The 22,026-nt window shown below is 40.5% G+C and overlaps 1 protein-coding gene across 1 annotated transcript in view; it reads right to left on the bottom strand.

The window, feature by feature from the left end:
• galnt18b (UDP-N-acetyl-alpha-D-galactosamine:polypeptide N-acetylgalactosaminyltransferase 18b) overlaps positions 1 to 22,026 on the bottom strand; it is a 280,229-nt gene that overhangs the window by 12,701 nt on the left and 245,502 nt on the right. Inside the window, 5 exon segments of the mRNA XM_062028599.1 lie at positions 1,730 to 1,894; positions 10,538 to 10,633; positions 17,292 to 17,429; positions 21,314 to 21,330; positions 21,333 to 21,498. Coding sequence (XP_061884583.1) covers positions 1,730 to 1,894; positions 10,538 to 10,633; positions 17,292 to 17,429; positions 21,314 to 21,330; positions 21,333 to 21,498 — 582 coding nt within the window.

Below are 22,026 nucleotides of genomic sequence, written 5' to 3'. Positions count from 1 at the left end.
ATAGTTGTGACAGCATTAATGTTGCGGCTGCTGAAGCATTGGTTATTAGTAGCTTGTTGACAATGAGTCAGAACTTCACATTTTTAAAAGTAATGATCGGACATTACTTTAGTGAACTAACTTTAGAGGTGGTGACACCCCAGACAAGGACTAAGTCTATCGTTTTACCGTTGCGATGCGTGGGTTTATTTATTATTTGTGTAAGACCACAGCTTATCAATTATAGTCTGAAGTGTAAACTCACTTGTTAAGCGAGACTAATCTGCTATACCTCTCATCATTGCCTCTCGCAGGCAGGGGGCCAGAGACAAGTACTCAATTCCAAGACATCTTTCTAGCGAGATTACAAGTCCTAGCTATGTCCCTCTTTTTATTCTCTGACTGTCTCAACTTAATGTCATTGAAGCCAACGTGTACAACTATGTTCGTGTAGCTAGGGTTGAGATTAGCCTGTCATACATGTTTACTAGGCCTGTTGCTAGTCAGCTCCCTAAGACTGGCTTCAATGTCAGGTGCTCTGGCCCCGGGAATACACTTATTTATGAATGGTTTACTAAGCTGTATGTTCCGGGTATGACTAAGGTGTGTTGTCCGGTAGACTGGGGTGTAGGATTAGCTAAAGGGCTACATCTATTATGCGTCTCAACCGGTTCACTGTGGCTTTTAGGCTTTATAGGGCTGCTACAAGCTGTGCTAGTCAGCTCGCTACAGCTAACGCTAGCAAACATGTCCACGGCGTCTAAAGTTACGAAATTACTCTGCTCTAATTGGCGGATGCGGTCCTCTTGCAGGGCCAACCTATCCATGAGATTGTGCAAGAAGAGCAGGGAGCCATACTCACGTTGTTTTTTTCACCGAGTCGAGTTCTTGCTGTCTTCGAAGCTATAGGCGAGGGAGCAGACGCTTTCGGAGCGTAGTTGCATTGGATTGCGACTAGTTTAGCTTCATTAGCTTAGTCGCTATCTAGCTGAGAGAGTGGGTGCTTTGTAAGTTTTCATAAGACTACTAAATATGCTGTATAACACAGATAGAAATATAGTAGTTAGCTTTTTTGCGACAGCAGACTTGTATGCAACCACCCATTCACCCAGGCCCATAATAACACATCATTAATATTATTAAATAATTAGTACATCGTCTTGGGGTTAAGGCTTCCCCTGTCTTTAAAACCCAGTGATGCCTTTGTTTCGAACTTTGAGCAAAGGTCCTTAAACGCACCAAAATTCCCCAAAAATTTGGTTTGTTGACAAGCAGACTGAACTCTCTTCACAAAGCAAACAAACACTATCTTATCACATCAGCCATTTATTATGTTTACTAGAATATTTTGAGGTCAGCCCCTGATAGCTCCAAGAAAGATTTTTCCCTACTTTCAAGTCGAATGTGAGATTTTAAACTGTGTTTTGAAGAATACAAATAAAGGTAAGTGTTAGGGATTAAAATGTATTGTAATGACTTGAATATAAGACGACATTTCATCAAAAACAATATTTTACGTACTCATGTTTTTAATATCAGTAAAATCGCAACTTGTAGACTACAATAAAAATAATATCATATTTCTTAGCTGCTCGACTGCTCTCAAGGCCACTGGTGTGTGAGTGTAATGCGCCACCTGCTGCTTTGTACAGATTCTGATACAGGTCTAGGGACCCAATATACTGTATATTTAGAACCCATTTTTAATTCAATGGTCAACTTAAAGCTAATGCTAAACATTTGTGGTCACCTGAGTGAAGAGCCAATTTAGTTTCATGCGTTTTGCTGTGGCGTAGCCACACTCGATGAGGCGTGGTCTGCTGTTCACGTCCACCAGGCACTTGTTGTCGTCGTCATCGATGGTGGGACTGAGGAGGCCCACCAGGAGCTGCTGAGTACTGGTGTAGTACACATTCTGCAAGAACAACACAACCTGCTCTCAAATGGACTGTGCAATCAGACAAACTCTTTTTCGAGCAGATAAAACGAAAGCAGTGTCAGGTCAAGTAAAGATTGGGGCTAGGGTTACAAGCTGGAAATATATTTTTTAAACATTTGTTTATTGAATTTTTTTGACACAGAGTTAACAGAAATACAATACAATACAAATCAAATATTATTTTTTCCCCCACTCAAAAAAAGAATACACAAGCAGCCAAATAGGTAGAGGCAAATATTGATATAAAGCCACAGACAACTTCACTTTCGAATGGTCCCAACATGGTGCAGCAATACACAAAAGCAAACAAAAGGCTCATCAATCATCGACAATTAAACTAAATCTGGGCCAAACTGGAGATCAGTCTTCTTTACATATTTTAAGAAAGCAGCTCAAACTTCATGAAATTTTACAGAACAACCATTCAATGTCAGCCTAATGTTCTACAATTTAATAAATTTAATAAAATACAATTTAATAAAGAATATCTCTGATCCAGCAGGTGTGGTAGGGAGGTGCTGCAGCCTTCCATTTAAAGTACTAATGATTGTCACACACACACCAGGTCTGGCAAAATTATTCTCTGCATTTGACCCATCACCCTTGATCACCCCCTGGGAGGTAAGGGGAGCAGTGGGCAGCAGCGGTGGCCGCGCCCAGGAATCATCTTTGGTGATTTAACCCCTATTTCCAACCTTTAATGCTGAGTGCCAAGCAGGGAGGTAATGGATCCCAGTTTTATAGTCTTGGTATGACTCGGTCGGGGTTTGAACTCACAAACTATCGATCTCAAGGCGGACACTCTAACCACTAGGCCACTGAGTAGGTATTTAAGCACAATAAGTAGTAACAAAGTAGTTAATGCCACCAGAATCTTTTTGGATTTGCTGAGAGAAGGTGACAGCAGGAGTACCCCGAATAGTCCACTTAAAGGATTTGGTTCAATACTTACAAGCTGGAACTATTAATGCTGCACATCAGGCAATAAGAAACATTAATTATTAGATATTCCACTAATTTAAGCTTATGACACAGGAACCCCTACCTGGACTCCAACCATAGACATCTATCTTAAACAAGTCTCTGCCAAGAGAAGCCCATGTGTTGTGTAAAGTCATCTCCATTTTGTTTTTGATCGTCCTTTTGGTCTTCTCTGTTCACGAGGAGTCCATTCGGTCGTTCTAATGGTCCACTGATTATCTTGTTGTCTGGCCACATGTCCTGCCCATCTGTCTTACGATGTCTTAATAGCAAGATTTATATCAGTGACTCCTGGTTTATGTGTCGGGTACAGATGTTAGTACTTCTGTCATTTAGAGCAGTGGTCCTAAACCCCCGGGCCGCGGCCCGGTACCGGTCCGTGGCCCGGTACCGGTCCGTGGATCGATTGGTACCGGGCAGCACAAGAAATTTAAAAAAATATATACATATTATTATTATTATTTTTAAAAAATTAAATCAACATAAAAAACACAAGATACACTTACAATTAGTGCACCAACCCAAAAAACCTCCCTCCCCCATTTACACTCATTCACACTCATTCGCACAAAAGGGTTGTTTCTTTCTGTTATTAATATTTCTGGTTCCTACATTATATATCAATATAGATCCGTCTAAATAAAACCTGTGAGAATACCTTATATGTAAGAGGTACAAGACTGGTCTATAGTTTTTTTTCTTTTAGATGTCTGCAGTGTCTCCCTTCTTGTGGTTGAGTACGACTGATGCATTTGTCCATAAGAGTTGTAGAAATTATTGGAAACTCAAGACAGCCATGACATTATGTCCTAAACAAGTGTATGTAAACTTTTGACCACAATTGTATATATGAGATAGCTCACCTTGACTTGGTCATTTGAAATGTAGGTCGTCTGCTGAAAAAGTGTGGGCACCCCTGCTCTATACCTTTGTTTTCTTTGAGGGTTCTCAGTATCTCTTGTTTATTAAAGTCTGAGATTTCTTGTGCCATTCTAAATCTTATGGTCGTAAATATCTAGTTTACACAATGTGTTGTCTGTCTGTCCCCTCTCTTTTACTTATTTATGTCATTTTTCTTTCAATGGTTTTGTTACTGTGAAAAGTTTTACTGGTTTTGGTGGCGTAACATGTCCAGCTGTTTTCAGTGCAGCTTTATTTATCTGAAGTTATATTCTATTGTAGGCTAGGCTCAATTCTTTCGACATAGTTAGTGTCAACCTTTGAGCGCCATTTTCTTGATTTGTTGGCATGGAAAACTATAAAATTACCTAGAGGCAGTCCAACTGCTTGTTTCCTGGCCAAGTGCTTGAGCAAATCTGCAACCGGACATGACGTCACATGCAACTATGGTATGGAAATATGGCACCGTTTGATTTTACGTGAATCAGTATCAGGTGGTACAGACATACACTATATGGCCAATTGTATTTGGCCACCAATCCAAATGATCAGAATCAGGTGTCCTAATCACTTGGCCCAGCCACAGGTGTATAAAATCAAGCACTTGGGCATGGAGACTGTTCTACAAACATTTGTGAAAGAATGGGCCGCTCTCAGGAGCTCAGTGATTTCCAGCGTGGAACTGTCATAGAATGCCACCTGTGCAACAAATCCAGTCGTGAAATTTCCTCACTCCTAAATATTCCAAAGTCGACTGTCAGCTTTATTATAAGAAAATGGAAGAGTTTTGGAACAACAGCAACTCAGCCTCGAAGTGGTAGGCCACGTAAACTGACAGAGAGGGGTCAGCGGATGCTGAAGCGCATAGTGCAAAGACTTTCTGCACAGTCAGTTGCTACAGAGCTCCAAACTTCATTGGACCTTCCAATTAGCCCACGTACAGTACGCAGAGAGCTTCATGGAATGGGTTTCAATGGCCGAGCAGCTGTATCTAAGCCATACAACACCAAGTCAAATGCAAAGCGTCGGATGCAGTGGTGTAAAGCACGTCGCCACTGGACTCTAGAGCAGTGGAGACTCGTTCTCTGGAGTGATGAATCACGCTTTTCCATCTGGCAATCTGATGGACGAGTCTGAGTTCGGAGGTTGCCAGGAGAACGGTACATTTTGGACTGCATTGTGCCGAGTGTGAAATTTGGTGGAGGAGGAATTATGGTGTGGGGTTGTTTTTCCGGAGTTGGGCTTGGCCCCTTAGTTCCAGTGAAAGGAATTTTGAATGCTCCAGGTTACCAAAACATTTTGGACAATTCCATGCTCCCAACCTTGTGGGAAAAGTTTGGGGTTGGCCCCTTCTTCTTCCAACATGACTGTGCACCAGTGCACAAAGCAAGGTCCATAAAGACATGGATGACAGAGTCTGGTGTGGATGAACTTGACTGGCCTGCACAGAGTCCGGACCTGAACACGATAGAACACCGTTGGGATGAATTAGAAAGGAGACTGAGAGCCAGTCCTTCTTGACCAACATCAGTGTGTGACCTTACCAATGCGCTTTTGGAAGAATGGTCGAAAATTCCTATAAACACACTCTGCAACCTTGTGGACAGCCTTCCCAGAAGAGTTGAAGCTGTAGTAGCTGCAAAAGGTGGACCGGCATCATATTGAACCCTATGGGTTAGGAATGGGATGGCACTTCAAGTTCATATGTGAGTCAAGGCAGGTGGCCAAATACTTTTGGCAATATAGTGTATGTCGGTACCTATATAAGTACTGAATATCCATCCCTAGTTTGACCCCTAATATCTATCTATATGTCTGATTTATATTCACCAAGTGTGTTGAGTAGAGGAAATATGTGAACTGTACATAGCGGAGAACACAAACATTCCGGAGTAAGCATGAATATTTAATCATTTCAGCCCCCCCGCTCCCCCACAAGGTAATCGGCTTGCCTATATTTAGCTGAGGGATACTGATCATTGGAGACTTCAGTGGGGAAAAGGCTTAACATTTACATACTGGAGAGTGAGTTTGCAGTTACTCGCTGCCAGAGCATCATATTTTAATTTCGTCAATACAAATCACAAACTATAGTATTCGATAATATTAATGCAGCAGCGAGGCCTCCGGTATTGTGTTAGAAATAGCATCCGTTCTAATACTGCAGCTCAGTTTGTGTGCAGTGCTTTCTTTCAACGTTGAGATTCACTAAAACGATCAGACAATGTCTTTGTAAAGACATGGTGCCTGGTCTACAAACCCCGTTTCCATATGAGTTGGGAAATTGTGTTAGATGTAAATATAAACGGAATACAATGATTTGCAAATCCCTTTCAACCCATACTCAATTGAATGCACTACAAAGACAAGATATTTGATGTTCAAACTCATAAACTTTATTTTTTTTTTGCAAATAATAATTAACTTAGAATTTCATGGCTGCAACACGTGCCGAAGTAGTTGGGAAAGGGCATGTTCACCACTGTGTTACATGGCCTTTCCTTTTAACAACACTCAGTAAACGCTTGGGAACTGAGGAGACACATTTTTGAAGCTTCTCAGGTGGAATTCTTTCCCATTCTTGCTTGATGTACAGCTTAAGTTGTTCAACAGTTTGGGGGTCTCCGTTGTCATATTTTAGGCTTCATAATGCGCCACACATTTTCAATGGGAGACAGGTCTGGACTACAGGCAGGCCAGTCTAGTACTCGCACTCTTTTACTATGAAGCCACGTTGATGTAACACGTGGCTTGGCATTGTCTTGCTGAAATAAGCAGGGGCGTCCATGGTAACATTGCTTGGATGGCAACATATGTTGCTCCAAAACCTGTATGTACCTTTCAGCATTAATGACGCCTTCACAGATGTGTAAGTTACCCATGTATTGGGCACTAATACACCCCCATACCATCACAGATGCTGGCTTTTCAACTTTGCGCCTATAACAATCCGGATGGTTCCTTTCCTCTTTGGTCCGGAGGACACGACGTCCACAGTTTCCAAAAACAATTTGAAATGTGGACTCGTCAGACCACAGAACACTTTTCCACTTTGTATCAGTCCATCTTAGATGAGCTCAGGCCCAGCGAAGCCGTCGGCCTTTTTGGGTGTTGTTGATAAACGGTTTTCGCCTTGCATAGGAGAGTTTTAACTTGCACTTACAGATGTAGCGACCAACTGTAGTTACTGACAGTGGGTTTCTGAAGTGTTCCTGAGCCCATGTGGTGATATCCTTTACACACTGATGTCGCTTGTTGATGCAGTACAGCCTGAGGGATCGAAGGTCACGGGCTTAGCTGCTTACGTGCAGTGATTTCTCCAGATTCTCTGAACCCTATGATGACATTACGGACCGTAGATGGTGAAATCCCTAAATTCCTTGCAATAGCTGGTTGAGAAAGGTTTTTCTTAAACTGTTCAACAATTTGCTCACGCATTTGTTGACAAAGTGGGGACCCTCGCCCCATCCTTGTTTGTGAATGACTGAGCATTTCATGGAATCTAATTTTATACCCAATCATGGCACCCACCTGTTCCCAATTTGCCTGTTCACCTGTGGGATGTTCCAAATAAGTGTTTGATGAGCATTTCTCAACTTTATCAGTATTTATTGCCACCTTTCCCAACTTCTTTGTCACGTGTTGTTGGCATCAAATTCTAAAGTTAATGATTATTTGCAAAACAAAAAATGTTTATCAGTTTGAACATAAAATATGTTGTCTTTGTAGCATATTCAACTGAATATGGGTTGAAAATTATTTGCAAATCATTGTATTCCGTTTATATTTACAAATAACACAATTTCCCAACTCATATGGAAACGGGGTTTGTACCAAGGGCCAAAGGTTTGCGTGTCTTAAAAGCACATGCAAACTTAATAGTACATGCAAAGCCGATCTTGTGAGCAGAGTGTTGCTTCTCTTAAGTGAGCAAAACAAGGAGCACAACGTGTCTGTTTTCATGAATATGCAGAATATATGTTGATCATCAGAACGGCGACAATACTGGGATGATAAAATGAAAATGTAATTATTTATCACAAGCAGTGTCACATATCAAGGCTGAAACTCTTCTGTGTACGCTGTTTTGCATCTATATTTAGTACGCCTAGGAAGGATGTGCAAACTGGCTGTTGCGCAGAAATGGCTGTGAGAAAGGAGGTGATTGCAATGCAGCTGCGTCCTACGTAAACTTGTTAACATGTATGGACTGTCAAAAAAAGACAAATTGTCTATTCAGCAACATCATTTTATAAAGTTATAGCTGCTGGAAAACTTAAAGGCCTACTGAAATGAATTTTTTTTATTTAAACGGGGATAGCAGATCCATTTTATGTGTCATACTTGATCATTTCACGATATTGCCATATTTTTGCTGAAAGGATTTAGTAGAGAACATCGACGATAAAGTTGCAACTTCTGGTCGCTGATAAAAAAAGCCTTGCCTGTACCGGAAGTAGCGTGACGTCACAGGCTGAAGGGCTTCTCACATTTCCCCATTATTTTCCATGCAGCGACAACGATTCGGACCGAGAAAGCGACGATTACCCCATTAATTTGAGCGAGGATGAAAGATTTGTGGATGAGGAACGTTAGAGTGAAGGACTAGAGTGCAGTGCAGGACATATCTTTTTTCGCTCTGACCGTAACTTAGGTACAAGCTGGCTCATTGGATTCCACACTCTCTCATTTTTCTATTGTGGATCACGGATTTGTATTTTAAACCACCTCGGATACTATATCGTCTTGAAAATGAGAGTCGAGAACGCGAAATCGACATTCACAGTGACTTTTATCTCCACGACAATACATCGGCGAAGCACTTTAGCTACGGAGCTAACGTGATAGCATCAGGCTTAACTGCAGATAGAAACAAAAGAAATAAACCCCTGACTGGAAGGATAGACAGAAAATCAACAATACTATTAAACCATGGACCTGTAAATACACGGTTAATGCTTTCCAGCCTGGCGAAGCTTAACAATGCTGTTGCTAACGACGCCATTGAAGCTAACTTAGCAACCGGACCTCGACAGAGCTATGCTAAAAACATTAGCTCTCCACCTACGCCAGTCAGCCCTCATCTGCTCATCAACACCCGTGCTCACCTGCGTTCCAGCGATGGACGGATTGACGAAGGAATTCACCCGATCATCGATGCGGTCGGCGGCTAGCGTCGGACAGCGCGTCTGCTATCCAAGTCAAAGTCCTCCTGGTTGTGTTGCTACAGCCAGTCGCTAATACACCGATCCATCCTACAACTTTCTTCTTTGCAGTCTTCATTGTTCAATAAACAAATTGCAAAAGATTCACCAACACAGATGTCCAGAATACTGTGGAATTTTGAGATGAAAACAGAGTTTTTTGTATTGGATTCAATGGGTTCCGAATACTTCCGTTTAACTATTGACGTCACGCACATACGTCATCATACATAGACGTTTTTCAACCGGAAGTTTAGCGGGACATTTAAAATTGCCCTTTATAAGTTAACCCGGCCGTATTGGCATGTGTTGCAATGTTAAGATTTCATCATTGACATATAAACTATCAGACTGCGTGGTCGGTAGTAGTGGGTTTCAGTAGGCCTTTAAGGGGTTTATTAAAACTAACATTTTACATGTTAATGTCTGCTGGTGTTTATTTAATGACGTTTGTTTTTTATATAAAGAACCATTACATATCTCCTATACGGAAAAAAAAAAACATTCATTGTAATATGCATTTATTTTGCATCTTTAACATTCCAGGGCACGCTCACAGTTCGTGCCAGCATCTTCCATGAGAGCACCTTGAGCGCTCTAAAAAAGTGGGTTACACTGTAGATGCACTGGAGGACTGCTTCTAAAATGCCTATAACAAGTGGTACATATATGTTTTAAAACACAGCAAAGTGCAAGAAGTAGGAGCATAACATAAGGTGCACAGTAAATGAGTGTCTCCAAGGGGAAAGTCGCATAGTACACACAAAAACCTCATTTGAATAGGCCAGTTTGTACCAGTTATCAATTGTCTTAGTCGATCACACGCAACACGCCCACTCGTAATATACACAATTTTATAGTTTGCACATGCTGTTGATCAGGCCCATGATGAAGTAAACACAGACACAACTAATTAGTGATTAGCATCATTCAGTTAAAACCAAAATGTTCATCCTTTTACAAATAGGGATCTGAAATATAACTCGATGGAACACAGCAAACTACACACCATCCCTGTAAGGGGAGCAAAAACTAACACGACCGATACGGTAGTTGTTCTTAACTCCTATTTTAATGTTACCACCTATAATGAATATATCTACATGTGCAAAAATATTGTCCAATAAATTATGTGAGTTGAATAAAGACAATGAAAATGAGTAGCTAAGGGCATACAAGTTTACAATTGTCAAAGCAAGATTAAAACAAACTGCTCAGACAAAGAATGATGAAGAAATCCATAGCAGCTTAAAGCAGCTGGCAAACAACAAGAATAAAGCTGTGCTAACATTTAGAGTCCCTGCTATCTAGACTGACCTAACCTGAACAAACAGTCCCATTCGGCTTCACACTTGAGAGGAAAGCGTCTCATTCACACAGAGATTCTGCAAAATAGCAGCATCACAGCCGTAACAAGAGACAAAGGGGCTTGTGTCTGATACAATGCTTGCTTTTCTCATGTCAGAAATGTTACTATACCAATACTACAAAAACAGACAAGCTATGGCTGTGAAATCAGAAGCACGACTCTCACCTGCGGTGTCATTCCGTGACAAAGGTACAAGATCGGAACATTGTCATTGTCGGGCCCCTGATCCAGACACAGATCTTTCTTCAGGGAGTTTTTCATCTGAAAGATAGCAAACAAGAGCCAAAAGTTAATAAAATTACAGCATACTTGCCAACCTTGAGACCTTCAAATTCGGGAGATTTGAGGTGGGCGGGGTCGGGGTGGGCGGGGCCGGGTCAAGGGAGGAGGAGTATATTTATAGCTAGAATTAGCTGAAATTAAAGTGTTTCTTATATATATATATATATATATATATATATATATACCGTATTTTCCGCACTATAAGGCTCACCTAAAAACCTCCAATTTTCTCAAAAGCTGACAGTGCGCCTTATAATTTGGTGCGCCTTATATATGGACCAATATTGAGCCACAACAGGTCTCGCAACCCCAGCCTCTACTGTAGTGTCTATTCTATGTGCCTTATAATGCTGTGCGCTTTATAATGCGGTGGGCCTTATATATGAACTAAGTTTTAAAATAGGCCATTAATTGAAGGTGCGCCTTATAATCCGGTGCACCTTATAGTGCGGAAAATACGGTATATATATAAATAAAATAAATACTTGACATTCAGTGAATTCTAGCTATATATATATATATATATATATATATATATACAGTGTATATATATATATATATATATATATATATATATATATATATATATATATATATATATATTATAGCTGTGAATCTTTGGGTGTCCCACGATTCGATTCAATATCGATTCTTGGGGTCATAATTCGATTCAAAATCTATTTTTTTTTAATTCAACACGATTCTCGATTCAAAAACGATATTTTCCCGATGCAAAACGATTCTCTATTCATTAAATACATAGGATTTCAGCAGGATCTACCCCAGTCTGCTGACATGCAAGCAGAGTAGTAGATTTTTGTAAAAAGCTTTTATAATTGTAAAGGGCAATGTTTTATCAACTGATTGCAATAATGTAAATTTGTTTTAACTATTAAATGAACCAAAAATATGACTTATTTTATCTTTGTGAAAATATTGGACAGTGTGTTGTCAAGCTTATGAGATGCGATGCAAGTGTAAGCCACTGTGACACTATTGTTCTTTTTTTAATTTTTATAAATGTCTAATGATAATGTCAATGAGGGATTTTTAATCACTGCTATGTTGAAATTGTAACTAATATTGATACTGTTGTTGATAATATTCATTTTTGTTTCACTACTTTTGGTTTGTTCTGTGTCGTGTTTGTGTCTCCTCTCAATTGCTCTGTTTATTGCAGTTCTGAGTGTTGCTGGGTCGGGTTTGGTTTTGGAATTGGATTGCATTGTTATGGTATTGCTGTGTATTGTTTGTTGGATTGATTAATAAAAAATAAAAATAAAAATAGATTTAAAAAAAAAAAAAAAGAGAATCGATTCTGAATCGCACAATGTGAGAATCACGATTCGAATCGCTTTTTTCCCACACCCCTAATATATATATATATGTATTTTATTATATATATATACATATAAATAAAATAAATACTTGAATTTCAGCGTTCATTTATTTACACATATACACACACATAACACTCCCCTCTACTCATTGTTGTATTTGAAAGTGCAATGCTTTGCAGCCAGTAGCACAGCCTTTGAAGGAGCATATGTATGGGCAGTGTAATATTCTGGGTTGGAGTCAATAACCAGGCGAGGTGATGAAGTTACGTCTCTTTACTTCATATTTCAGAACCGACTCCCACACTTGCCATCAGGGTGCGCAATACAACGTAAACCGTTGGCCAACCAAAAAGTAACCACAGAACACTATACGGTATAGTGTTCTGTGGTTACTTTTTGGTTGGCCAAGCGGACGTGACGACAGGCTGTCCTCACTCAGGTCCGCACGGACCTGGAGTGGGCGTGCCTTAAGACCGGCTGGAAATCGGGAGAAATTCGGGAGAATGGTTGTCCCGGGAGATTTTCGGGAGAGGCACTGAAATTCGGGAGTCTCCCGGAAAATTCGGGAGGGTTGGCGAGTATGAATTACAGTGTTTACATGCTCAAAATATGGACAGCATTCAAATTGATGAGAGGAACTTTAGAGGTACTGATACCATAACAATTGGTAAAGTATTCTATACTTTGGTGTCAGAAGAATGTTAAACATTTCGATAGTGGAGGAAGTCATTAAAGACTTGAGTTTTTATTGGTTTGACATTTGATCAATAACAAAGTGATTAACTTTTTAATTCTGTCACTTAAAATGTCCACACAGGTTATAAAGGTTTTATATTTAGGGATAGGTATCGTTTACATTTTAAGCAAAACTAGTACCAAATTGGTACTTTAAAAACGGTGTTGATGCTTAAAGGGGACCTAGGATGAATTTAGTCTTTTCTGACTTACAAATGTTGTTACAATGTTGGATACTCATGTTAAACATTGTCAAATTGTCAGATCATAAGGTTCATGCATTTTGGCGTGAGCTTGCATGCGGTATTGCAGGCCTGTTCGCGGGGTTTTGCAGTCTGGCTAAATCGAGGTGGATGTACTAATTTGGACATTAAGCAAAGCTCTGAACCAGAGAGGGAGGAGCGAGAATAAAGTATTATTTTCATCTAATCTTGGCATGCGGATAATAATGCATCTGTGCAACATGCAGTGACATAAATGCTGCTAAAAGCAGCTTTTTTTATGCAGAGTCTGAATTGATCTGATAATGGGCAAGTGTACCTAATGTTGTGACCGGGTAAATCTTTATATAATGTTTTTCGAGTTTTTTTTTGACCATGTCTGGAAAATAATTAGCGGTGATACTTAAACAGTGTACATTTTTAAAAGATACATTATGATGCTTTTGGAGAGGATTGGGGCGTGGTTTTGTTTGCAAGTTGGGATAACCTCCTCAATCAAACGTCTCACCTATCAAAAAACTGGTTATAAAAGTACATTTACACCAAAGCATATCCATGCCTGGCGCAGTTGGGAGAGTGGCCGTGCCAGCAACCTGAGGGTTCCTGGTTCGATCCCCACCTTCTACCAACCTCGTCATGTCCGTTGTGTCCTTGAGAAAGACACTTCACCCTTGCTCCTGATGGGTCGTGGTTAGGGCCTTGCATGGCAGCTCCCGCCATCAGTGTGTGAATGTGTGTGTGAATGGGTGAATATGGAAATAGTGTCAAAGCGCTTTGAGTACTTGGAAGGTACAAACCCCGTTTTCATATGAGTTGGGAAATTGTGTTTGATGTAAATATAAACAGAATACAATGATTTGCAAATCCTTTTCAACCCATATTCAATTGTATGCACTACAAAGACAAGATATTTGAAGTTCAAACTCATAAACTTTATATTTTTTTTGCAAATATTAATTAACTTAGAATTTCATGGCTGCAACACGTGCCAAAGTAGTTGGGAAAGGGCATGTTCACCACTGTGTTACATGGCCTTTCCTTTTAACAACACTCAGTAAACGTTTTGGAACTGAGGAGACACATTTTTTAAGCTTCTAAGGTGGAATTCTTTCCCATTCTTGCTTGATGTACAGCTTAAGTTGTTCAACAGTCCGGGGGTCTCCGTTGTGGTATTTTAGGCTTCATAATGTGCCACACATTTTCAATGGGAGACAGGTCTGGACTACAGGCAGGCCAGTCTAGTACCCGCACTCTTTTACTATGAAGCCACGTTGATGTAACACGTGGCTTGGCATTGTCTTGCTGAAATAAGCAGGGGCGTCGATGGTAACGTTGCTTGGATGGAAACATATGGTGCTCCAAAACCTGCATGTACCTTTCAGCATTAATGGCGCCTTCACAGATGGGTAAGTTACCCATGTCTTGGTCACTAATACACCCCCATACCATCACACATGCTGGCTTTTCAACTTTGCGCCTATAACAATCCGGATGGTTCTTTTCCTTATTGGTCCGGAGGACACGACGTCCACAGTTTCCAAAAATAATTTGAAATGTGGACTCATCAGACCACAGAACACTTTTCCACTTTGTGTCAGTCCATCTTAGCCGACGGCGTTTCTGGGTGTTGTTGATAAACGGTTTTCGCCTTGCAAAGGAGAGTTTTAACTTGCACTTACAGATGTAGCGACCGACTGTAGTTACTGACAGTGGGTTTCTGAAGTGTTCCTGAGCCCATGTGGTGATATCCTTTACACACTGATGTCGCTTGTTGATGCAGTACAGCCTGAGGGATCGAAGGTCACAGGCTTAGCTGCTTACGTGCAGTGATTTCTCCAGATTCTCTGAACCCTTTGATGATATTACGGACCATAGATGGTGAAATCCCTAAATTCCTTGCAATAGTTGGTTGAGAAAGGTTTTTCTTAAACTGTTCAACAATTTGCTCTCGCATTTGTTGACAAAGTGGTGACCCTCGCTCCATCCTTGTTTGTGAATGACTGAGCATTTCATGGAATCTACTTTTATACCCAATCATGGCACCCACCTGTTCCCAATTTGCCTGTTCACCTGTGGGATGTTCCAAATAAGTGTTTGATGAGCATTCCTGAACTTTATCAGTATTTATTGCCACCTTTCCCAACTTCTTTGTCATGTGTTGCTGGCATCAAATTCTAAAGTTAATGATTATTTGCAAAAAAAAAAAGATTATCAGTTTGAACATCAAATATGTTGTCTTTGTAGCATTTTCAACTGAATATGGGTTGAAAATGATTTGCAAATCATAGTATTCCGTTTTATTTACATCTAACACAATTTCCCAACTCATTTGGAAACGGGGTTTGTAGAAAAGCGCTATACAAGTATAACCCATTTACCATTTATCTAGACCAGTGGTTCTTAACCTGGGTTCGATCGAACCCTAGGGGTTCGGTGAGTCGGCCTCAGGGGTTCGGTGGAGCTTCCGCCGCAGAGGTCAAGACACACCCAACTCATTGTGTAAATAAAAACTTCTCCCTATCGGCGTATTATGGATACCCCCAAACAATGTTCCCTCCAATTTTCCATCTGATTTGCAGGTGTGTAATTTGTTGTGGTTCATGCACAGTTCATTTTGTGCAACATTGTCTTGAATTTGAAAAAAAAACTATTTTATTTTTTACTAAAGAAGGGGTTCGGTGAATGCGCATATGAAACTGGCGGGGTTCCGTACCTTCAACAAGGTTAAGAACCACTGATCTAGACCATAAGAAAGTGTTTTAAATATAGATTAAAATCATCATAAGTCTACTTCAAGCTGTCTCCAAACCGGTATTTAAAAAATTATAAACTTTTTGAATGGAACTTTGTGACTCTCAAGTTGAACAGACTAGTAAAATAAATACTAGTATTACTTAGATGTAATGACATATAAGTAATACATTCAAAAATAAGAAATTCAACTACAATAAATTGCCATAATTATTAAAACAATAAAGCAATAAACAACATTCATTTGTGCATGAGAAAGTGCTGTGTTGTTGTGTTACTGCGGTGCTCGCTGTGTTATGAGGGCTGCTGTTGGCGTGTTCAGGTTGACAAGGAAGTTTATAAAGCGCGTCAGAATCTGTGTGCTTCCGTCGGGACGCCACATTACTTACAAGAGGTTTCTGGCACAATATCACCATCAAGCACTCGTTGCAGGTTTCTGAGCCTGCATTCATTTAGCATTGAAATGAGACACCAACAATTGGTTACGCTGGTTTCGATGCCCATCCCTATTTATGATGCGGTCGGTTTTACTTTGGAACTGATTATTTTCATGATTTTTTATGACAGATAGGTTCACCAGCATGCGGAATGGAATGTGTTGATCCTCAGTCATAAATATTTATAGTGACTACAGTAGCACATTGGTGACTGACACAAGGGAAGGATTCATGATTTGATATTGACTTTTTGATTTGATGTTCTTTCTCATAATAAAACTAGAAATGGAAACGGGATGAGAATAAAGTATGAATGAATATTAATAGACTCGAGTGACGTTCATTTTTCAAGTGGAGTGCTGATACATTCAGCTATGGACTCTATCTGGTACAGAACTAGTACCAGCTTTTTGTTGTTTTTGGTGGTCATTTTTGCAGCGTTTGAGTTATAATCATAGACTGCAGAAATAGACATACATATTATTAAGAATATATTTACGCAAAACACAGAAGAACAATGATCTGGGATGATTGAAACAAAAATTGTGAGTCATAATCTGCACTCTGGATTTCATTTTCACTTCATAAAAATGCTAATTATGCAGCATTTTCCATGTCATTGTCACAGATAGTTATTAGTGTGTAGTCTACACTGATTGGAAGATGCAAGCTGCACCACGAGGAGCTCCAACAATGGTGCTTTTGAGTGCAAGTTATTGAGCTGTTAGCACTGTAGAACACAGCCGGGGATGATTCCACTCCCTACTGGCTCTGGAGACATCTACTTTATGTGCTAATCAGTAAATCCACAGTCAACACGCCGTCTTATCCAACAGCTCAAACCTAAACCTTTCTAGTTTTGTGAGGTGAAAAAGTTGAAATGTTTGCGACACCTGTGGGGATGAGCTTAGAAAATGAGCTGTGGGTGACATATCGAAGCGAACAAGAACTGTTCTCAAATCCGCCTTGAGCATTTTTTCAAGACCAAAGCAGAAAACAAAGATGACATCGACGACTATGCAATAGAAACCCTACTGTGTTTTTTATTGCAGCAACTGGATATTGCTGGAAGCATAAGGGGGGGGGGGGGGCGCTAAAAAGAGTCAGTCATACTTTATTTCAGCTTTAGGTTGAGTTTGTAAATGGTACTTACTACGCCGTATGCGACCGTTTCAGTGTACATCCTCATCTCAGGGTAAATGTTGACCAGGTACCATCTGAAGGTTTTACACTGCAGCCTCTTCCTCAGAGCCTTTCTTTCTGAGATGTCACCAATATCAATCCCAGAGTCCTGAAACCACACACACACATACAGACACACACAGACACACACGCACACACACACACGCGCACGCACACACACAAATGCATACAAAACAAACAATTATGTACAATTTAAAGCAATGCGATTCAACAAAGTGCAGCCATCTGTTAGTGAACAACCTCAATAGACTATTTGATTACATACGCAGATTTATTATCTACCCAGTCCATCTCATCTCATCATCTGTGATGCGTCTTTGTTTCCGTTCAAAAGCACAATGTCACGGAGGTTCTTCTCTGGTTGCCAGACAACATCTAGACTACAAGAGGTAAACCTTCAGTGGCAGTTGTTGTGTCGCTTGCTTACCGTAATTATTTTGGGCCGGGGCTAAATTTTATGCTTAGTGAGTACGGCCTAAGTTAAAAGTCTTATAATTGACTGAATAAATTGCCTGCAGATGTTCATCTACTAAACAAAATATACTGTACACAAGGCTCAAAGGGGTACTACAATTAACATAAGAAGACCGATATAGTTATTCATCAAATTCAGATCAAGCCAAGAAAAACATGTACTTTTCATTTCCACTCTCAAGACCGAAATATAATATTCTTCATTTTTGTGGAGGCAACTCAAGAGTTATTGCACGGTTTTTCTAGCTTCCATACATCCATCAGTTTTCTGTAACACCTATCCTAGGATTATGGGTGAGCTGGAGTCTCACCGAGCTGACTTTAGGTGGGAGTGGGGTACACCATTGACTAGTCATGAGTAGGGATGGGTACTTTTCCCATTTTAATCAATTTAACAGCAATTCTCGGTACCTGGTAATCGACCAACAGTACCATCTTATGGTAGTTTTTTTGTGTGGTAATACATTTTAAATGTTTGGTAAAAAAATAAAATAATCGATGAGCTGGTTATAATAACTGTGCGGTCAATTTGTTATATCTTGTTTTCCTATTACATTTCTTATTTGCACATTGCATTCATCTCATTTGCGAGTTTTATATAGTAGTACACTTTGCCCAGAGCAACATGGACAACTAACATCAAAGACTGGACCAAGCTCAGCTCCTGTGAATGCATGACGATCCATTGTATTCAACCTGCAAACTGCGGATGAAATGTAATGATAACGATGACACTATGCATGCAGTTGTAATCCCAAAACGTTACGGTGCGTTCCATTGACCTCGAAAGTTTGGGAATGACATCACAGATGAGTTATGAGCATTCCAGTTACTAGTCCAGAAATCAAGAATGCCACATCCACGAAAGCTATTCTTGCACTTGCCTTATCTGAATATATGGAAAAATATCCGCTCCTTCTGCAACCTTCAAACACGGTGGATGAAGAGGAAACACAGACGCTATTGCTAGTAATTTAAAACGTATAAAACACAAATGTAAAAGGTCCAACAATAGATTGTATATGGCTGATTTAGAGCGACAAAAAACATTCAAAAGTGTTATTGGATTTTACAGGAGCTTTAATTATTGTTTACACTTAGAGCAGCCATCTCTGAAGCCAACTCAGGGTTGGTGGGGACTCTTACGATTACGAAAGTCGACCTTGGGAGGCGTTCCAGTGGACATTTCCAAATAGAAACTCGTAAATATCGACTTCCAGTACAACTGGTACACACCATTATATGGCAGTAGTGTATAGACTACAATGTGTTGCCTAGCTAGGAAATATCAATTGCCATGAAGCTGAATGTCTATCTAGTCTCATGTTGAACCCTAGAAAGTGTTTATACTAGTGCTGTCAAATGATTATTTCTTTACATCAGATGAATCACACTTTAACATTTTTGGATTCATCTCAGTTAATCACAGTTGCTTCAAAAGCGCTGTTTAACTTATTCGTGGTACTTTTGTGGCCAACATTGCAACGGGTATACTTCACCAAGTTTTGTTTTTCCTCCACTACTAGCTGTTGTACTAGTAATGTTCTTGCTAGTGACTGCCTCAAAAACGTGTTTTGCTTTAAGAAGTTAAACTTGTTGTGCTTCATTAAAATAATTAATCGCTGCAATATATGCAAATTACCGGTACCTTGGTTTTTATCTAAAGTCTTGTCGAGGTGTATTTTGAAGTGAATTTGCTCTCACCATGCACTGACCCATTGACCTGATCACAACCTTCGCCTTACAGGTAAGCATCTGCAATTAAGGAAAAGGAGCATGTGCAGTGACAATAAATTGTGTGATTAATCTGCATTTAATACCTGATTAATGTTTTTTTGTGATGAACCACAAGTTAACTTGTTTAACTTGACAACCCTCCTTTGTACTGTAAGTATTGTAACTTATTACACACTTTGTAACGTGCATCTTAGCAGTAGTTTTCATTACTCAAATTTGGAGGTGTTGAAATCACCCTTTAAAAATTGTTAATGCTAATCAGTGGCATGTATAGTGCAAAGCCATCAAGCATCAAGCTAGCACATTCTGAAAAGTGGACCTTTACTTGATGTTTCAGCGTTTCTATTAAGCATGATTGCTTTGTGGCACTGAAAGTTAAATGACATAGAGGGAGTTTGGCTGAGTCTGCTCTGAGTGCTGCTGATCTGTTGGCATGTGGGAGAAAGATGAGTACCCAAAGAAAACCCATGCAGCACAGTGAGAACTTGCGAACTCCACATAGAGATGTTCTAATAGAAATTTTGAAGCTGGATCTCTAGACTGTGAGAAGTCAACTAACCGCTGGCCTACCGTGCTAATCACATATTTGTGTGTCAACTACAGTATTACAGACAGCAGCGATCCAAAAGGTGAAATCAAGGTGTATAACCTAACCCCTATGCATTGCACTCTATTTCTGGCTGACTTCTTGTTCCGTGTCAGCTTTCCGTCAATGGTTCTAATTGGTCATACATAAAGTTTAGTGAGTGTAAATTGGTAAAAGCCAATTATTTTTATAAATGGCCCTGCCCCAAGTGGAGGAGTTCAAGTACCTCGAGTCTTATTCACGAGTGAGGGAAGAGTGGATCGTGAGATCGACAGGCGGATCGGTGCGGCGTCTTCAGTAATGCGGACGCTGTATCGATCCGTTGTGGTGAAGAAGGAGCTGAGGGCGGAAAGCAAAGCTCTCAATTTACCGGTCGATCTACGTTCCCATTCTCACCTATGGTCATGAGCTTTGGGTTATGACCGAATGGACAAGATCACGGGTACAAGTGGTCGAAATGAGTTTCCCTCCGCCGGGTGGCGGGGCTCTCCCTTAGAGATAGGGTGAGAAGCTCTGCCATCTGGGGGGAGCTCAAAGTAAAGCCGCTGCTCCTCCACATCGAGAGGAGCCAGATGAGGTGGTTCGGGCATCTGGTCAGGATGCCACCCGAACGCCTCCCTAGGGAGGTGTTTAGGCACGTCCGACCAGTAGGAGGCCACGGGGGAAGACCCAGGACACGTTGGGAAGACTATGTCTCCCGGCTGGCCTGGGAACGCCTCGGGATCCCCCGGGAGGAGCCTGGACGAAGTGGCTGGGGAGAGGGAAGTCTGGGTTTCCCTGCTTAAGCTGCTGCCCCCGCGATCCGACCTCGGATAAGCGGAAGAAGATGGATGGATGGATGGCCCGAAAAAAAAGATTTCAGCAATCGTCATTGCCAAATACCCCAGATGGTTATTCAATCTATTTTAAATACTGATTTTTATTTCGGTTATAAAGTTTTAATAATGAATCATGAATGATAACATTGTCTTTGAAATAGATATTGTCATAAAGAAAGGGCATTGGGCCGTAAGAGAGAAGTGCCTACTGTAGCTTAGCCTATCTTTTTCCACATAAAAACTCTTCTGGGGGTTAATATAAAAACATAAGACTATATGACAATATAAAAGACATTTTATTGCCTTACTGAAACATGGCTCCCAATGTGTCGGGCACTTGTGCGGACATTCACTCACCTCCTGAGGAACATTCAGGCCATGTAGACGTGGCTCTTAAACTCATCCATCCAGACCTCTGCCACTCTGAGAGCGTTGCGTCGTACATGTGACGTCAAGTCCTCTGTGTAGGGTTTGTGAGCACGCTCGATGTGGGCAATGCGGGCACAAGGCAGGACCTCCACGCTGCCGCCACACTGCCACACCTGGATGTCAACATCACAAAGGCAAACAAAGAAACCATTTTTTACACAATGGAATGCCTTGATTGTAACATTTGCGTTCTGTAATGAAGTAACACTACATAAATGTCCAACTTCAAATGAACCCTGGCATATGACTGGCTGATAGGCGATACAGTAGTCTCAAGGCATGCTGCAGTTGTTATACACAGAGGAGGTTCGAGGCCAAAGGTAATCAGTGTGCTGACAATATGAAGTTATCATATGGACGTGTCGTCTACATGATTTTTTTTAGCTTAAGGATTTAGAAATAATAAAACGAGAAAAATATTTTAAAAAAGACATCCGTCTGATGCAGTTCCACAACATTGCAACCACACTAATAAATATTGATACATGATAACTTGTGGGAGGGTCCTCTGCCAAGCAGGAAAGTAAGAGGTATGCAGTCATGTCTGCCCTTCTTGCTGGTTAGATTGCATGCAAGGTAGCTTGTTACTAAGCAGAATTATACCGCAACTACACAAATTTACATTTTTGTGTAAGTCATAC

The sequence above is a fragment of the Entelurus aequoreus genome, linkage group LG02 (assembly GCF_033978785.1).
Source record: "Entelurus aequoreus isolate RoL-2023_Sb linkage group LG02, RoL_Eaeq_v1.1, whole genome shotgun sequence".
Lineage (NCBI taxonomy): Eukaryota > Metazoa > Chordata > Actinopteri > Syngnathiformes > Syngnathidae > Entelurus > Entelurus aequoreus.
Note: the sequence above shows the minus strand (reverse complement) of the source record. Positions and strands in the feature narration are given on the sequence as shown.